At 45.3% G+C, this 5000-nt stretch overlaps 1 protein-coding gene across 1 annotated transcript in view; it reads left to right on the top strand.

Annotated features, from left to right (window-relative positions):
* Positions 1-1057: 1057 nt before the first annotated feature.
* LOC132970504 (inositol 1,4,5-trisphosphate receptor type 3-like) overlaps positions 1058-5000 on the top strand; it is a gene marked incomplete at its 3' end in the record, with an annotated part of 76899 nt that continues 72956 nt past the window's right edge. Inside the window, exon 1 of the mRNA XM_061034450.1 lies at positions 1058-1582. Coding sequence (XP_060890433.1) covers positions 1491-1582 — 92 coding nt within the window. The remainder of the gene's footprint in view (positions 1583-5000) is intronic.

Raw genomic sequence — 5000 nt, 5'->3', positions numbered from 1 at the left:
TTCTTCATCTTGTAAAATGTGACATTATTCTTGTGTAGGATTCGATCTCGTTAAATTAACTTAAATCACCAATCAGAAACCTCCAGTGTTTAAACATGAAGCTGATGCTGAAGTGTAACATCCTGCAGTTCCTGGAGTGTCCACTAGAGGCTGGCTGCAGAAGCACAGGAAGTCACATACACACCCATTCTAAAAAGCCTGTTTTTACAGCAGAGATTAACATGTTTACAGCCTGGTTCAAAAAACCAAATAGGTGTGATTAGCTCATGTCTCGATGGACACACACTGTACGGGGGGTGAATGTTTTGATGACTCATCAGTTTTGATTTGATGAAGGATAAGAGTTATTCACAATAAGGCGTGTAGCTGACCTGATTGACAGGTGGGCGCGGTGTAACGGTTTGTCAGGAGGTTTAAAACCCGCCTCAGCTCCAGCTCTCAGCCTGTCGTTAGGTTGACTGAAAGTTAGACTGAGACAGCATTTCCAGCATGGAGACCGCCATCGATGGGACTCCAGCGCCCCCTGCAGGGACAGACGGGGGACGCCACTCAGACTTCAAACATTCAGATTTACTGTTTATGGTTTATTCCCCTAAATGAACAACTTTATTGTCGTATATAAAGGACTCATAAATCTTGTAAATTTTACAACTCTTTTCCTAAATCAAAAACTTGAAAGTTGTAAAAATCATGTTTTATTTAAACCCCAAATTTAAAGTTTTTCTTTTAAGTGGCCTAAATAACTTCCTGCGTCATACATTTGAAAAGCAGAACACAGTGGGGGGGTTTTGGGGATTATTTGGGGGGCGTGTGTTTGCGTGCACGTGCCCTATAGGCATGCCTGTGCACGCTCCTTGTATGCTGTCACGCCCGGATGACACACATGTATGTGTGTGTGTGTGTGTGTGTGTGTGTGTGTGTGTGTGTGTGTGTGTGTGTGTGTGTCTGCAGCAGTTTTTCTTGCTTGAAGCTGTCCGTCAGCCTTATCAACACTTCACTCACTTCCTGGTTTTTAATACTGGAGTCTTCGGCGTTCACGCGCACACGCTCACGCCCACATACACACTGCCAGCTCGTGGAGGGAGGAAACACACCTCTGTGAGCACACTTTAACCTCCTGAACGACACACACACACATGAACACACACTCAGAGGGTTTCTCAAACAGTTCTGTGTGTCTGCAGTCGGAGCTGCTGTCTCTACGACTTTAAAAAAAAAAACTTGTTCGGAGGTTTTGTTCAGTTTGGTGCCCTGCAGAACCCGGCAGTGCGCGTCAGGGCTCCCAGGGTGAGCCGTGGAGTCCGCAGGTTGAATGTAAAGAGGACTGCTGCTGCTCAATGAGAGGAGCAAACTGAACTTTCCCTGTGAAGTTTTGTCCCCGCACGTCTCACACAGAGAGACGGGGTCGCGGGACGCGGGAGGACAAAGTGAGTCTCCGTCTCTACCTGGGGGTTTTTAGTCTCTTTGTTGGAGTCTGAATCGGCTGCAGGATGTCGGACTCTGCCTCCAGTTTCCTTCATATCGGGGATATCGTGTCCCTGTACGCGGAAGGATCCGTGAACGGCTTCATCAGCACCCTGGGGTGAGTCTCATTCTGCAGCTCTCTGTGTTCACTTTAATGCTCTGGTGTGAATTCACTATAAAAACACATTCAACTGAAACCATGCTACAAACAAGCAACCATTCCCAGGAACAACATGAGGAGGATTTACTTTCACTATGTGCTCCTTTATCAGACACAGCGGAGATAAAACTCATCACGATACACGCTGTAGGGGTCGATATATCGCGATATTAAACATGAAGCTGAGTAAGAAGTTCAGCATTTGTACTTCCAGTTTAAGTTGTATTAACTTGAGCACTAAAGGCTCCACAGCTGTACGGGGGTCTCAGCTCCTGCAGAGAAACCGTCAAATGAAAGCAGAAGATAAAGAAACACGTCGACATGTTTGACCCCGAACAACAATGAGTGTTTGGGTTTTATTATCAGATTCTTTTGTTGTTGTGGTTCAAGTTTTTAGACTTCTTCAGGCCCCAGAAACGTCCATAATCTGAAGACAGATCTAAAATGAAAGACCTGGGAGCAGATCCTGCAGGATGTCGATGCTTTGAGCTCGACTGGTTGAACTATGATTCTCAGATTAAACTCATTTTTTTCTCTTTTAATGCACAGTTTAGTGTTTTATAAATCACACTTTGTCTCCGTCTGTAACTTTGTGTTTGTGCTGCTGACCGTCTCGCCCCTGGAAACCAGTTTCTTGATCTCAATGGGACCAAACCAGGTTCAACAAAGTTTTAATAAAAGAATAAAACCGATCTGTGCAGCGTCGTTTACAGTATGACAGTAGAGCATCTTGTCTTATATTTGTATGGCTGCTCGTCGTCCGTCACATGGGGCAGCAGTAGGGGGTTGGGAACTGGAGGGTTCAAGTCCAGACGCAGATCATAATATGAAAGTTGGTCTGGTAGCTGGAGAGGTGGCGGGTCACTTCCAGAGTACTGACGAGGTGCCTTGATGGCAAACATTGTGGTTCAGTGTTGTGAAAGCACGTCACACACACACAGCGCTGTGCTCCCCCGCTGATCCTGTCTCTCCTCTGTAACTACCTCTGAAGACGGTACAGAGGGGGGGTCACGCCGTCCCCCAATTACACCTCCCCGACATTCAGAGTGATGTGGAAACATCAGAGGGGCTGAAGATATGTGCTCTCATTCGAGAACGAGAGGTGGGGAGAGGGGGTTTGTCATGCGGGAAAGCAGCCATAGACCGGACTTGAACCAGGGCTGCCCGCTTGGAGGACTAGAGGCTCCGTACATGGGGCTTGACTTAACCACTAGGCCATCTGCGCCCGAGCTGTTTGATGAAAGAGATCGTCTCAGAGAACTTTAACATATTTAATTTTAAATGAAGCGTCTGCGTTCGTCCTGAGCGTCTTTAATCTGAGTCGATCCTCAGAGATCCTTTAGGTTACATCAGGTTATTAACTCCTGCAGAGTCTCTTCCTCTAAATCAGCTGTTTCATCCCCTGAAGCAGCTTTATTAAAGACAAATAAAACATGTTAACAGTGTGAGCTCAGCAGCTCTGAGACTCTTCTTCAAGCTCCTTATGTAGTCACATTCAAGCTCCATGAAGAGCCGTGAGGAGTCCTTCTAGATCAGAACTCTGTGACGATGAACCTCAGAGGCCTCCACGATCAGGGCAGATGCTTCTTAATGTGCTAATGCTCATTTTGCACAATATTATACAGAGATTTCATCGTAGATAACGGACAGAAAAGTCGACCTTGTAAAATAATAAACTGTATAGAGAAACCATCGTTGTGCCTGATATCGGGAAAATATGACCCTGACGATGTGTAAACAAATCTATCACTACATTAAGAGGGTGGGATATTTAAAATGATATCTTATTTATCCCGCTCTCTCTGGACTTTGACTTGAATTGTACTTGCATGCATTTCTTTTTGCTTCACATCTACAAACAGTTCAGGCACCGCAGCGTCTGTAGTGAACGGACGAGTGGGGGTTACACAGTGAGACTTGATTTAGAATAGATGTTTATTACCATTTGCACAGGTACAGGACAGTACAGGTACATTGGATTTTTTTTTGCGTTTCTCCCTGAGTCAGCTTCTACAAAAAAGTTAAAATTATATATAAAATAGAATAGCATTATAAGAAAAAAAGAGAAGAAAAGTACAAATAAAATAAAATAAATAAATAAGTTGTATTAAAAACTAGGGCGCACAATTGTCCCCCCCCCTCCCCATTCCCCCATTCTGGCCTGCACTCACACTGCTCCAGGACTAACCGGGCCTGAGCATGGTTAACTCTTAAAACGTCGTAATACAACACATGCATGAATTAAAAAAAAAAAGAGACCTGAGGGTCGGAGAACAACACCGAGAACATGACGGCTACTTTACTGACTTTGTGTCTTATTTTGGAGTCTTTAGTCAGAAACAGACAGAACACTCCGGGATTTCTCAATAATGGAGGCGGGATCTATTTTATATCATGTCCACGTTGTGTACCCGTGCTTATGCTCGTGCATGAGCAACTGTACAGTTCTGAAGCTCACCGCTTCCAACCGTGCCAGAGGAAGAGTAAGGAGCACTCGTACTAGTCAAGCCAACTGGACTTTGGGGGTCAAACCTGCCTGGGTACGGTACAGATCACAATATCACCTGCTGGTGAGAACACCCGTTCAGAGCGCACACACGTTCCTGGTGAAACACAAATATTAGCGAGCCAGCTTGGAGAGTTGCAGGTTTGTGTCTGTGTCTCTCCACCAATCAGTGAGCTGCTGTCTGCAGAGAGACGAGTCTCCGTCATGTCACAACATCACTGTCTTCATTTACTGAGGTCAAGAGGTCAAGTTACGCGGAGAGCGCCCTCTGCTGGATCAAACTGTAAACTCCTTCAGACGGCCTGATGTGCAGATGATATGTTTTGAATTTGAACGGCTCGTTAACAGTTTGAATGAGAACTTTCTCCTCTCAGGTTTGAATGAATGTTCAAACTTTGAATAAAATCTGACAGCTCTACATCGGGCCTCAAACACTCGCAGTGTGCTCGCCGTGTTCAGTGGTTTTGCGGTTGCCTTATCTCCGTGTGGTGTTTTATCTCCTGGGTTGTGATATGAACAGAAACTCCTTTGTCCCTGTTTCTGCTCTCTCTCTGAACTCTCTTCATATCACTGCTGCTTCTTTTGGTTTATCTCCTGGGAGTTACATTGTTTGGAAGTGGCTCAGTGGGTTTAAGGTCAGATTTCCGTGTTTTGTTGTTTTCTTACATTCATATTTGGTCTGTAGCGTTTCAGGAATAAAGTCAGACTTCAGGCTGACCAAAGTCATCAAAGGCCCGATTATCTGATGGTTCTAAAGATGATCTTACAGACGTTCCTGCAGCGCGAGGGAGACGATCGGGGCTGTGAGGTCAGAAATAAATGCTAATTGAGCGGCCCGTCAGAGTATCGTCTACGTGTGGGAAACGCTGA

Source organism: Labrus mixtus, unplaced genomic scaffold (assembly GCF_963584025.1).
Source record: "Labrus mixtus unplaced genomic scaffold, fLabMix1.1 SCAFFOLD_91, whole genome shotgun sequence".
In the NCBI taxonomy this organism is placed as follows: domain Eukaryota; kingdom Metazoa; phylum Chordata; class Actinopteri; order Labriformes; family Labridae; genus Labrus; species Labrus mixtus.
The sequence above is the reverse complement of the archived record's forward strand: the minus strand, read 5'-3'. Positions and strand labels throughout refer to the sequence as shown.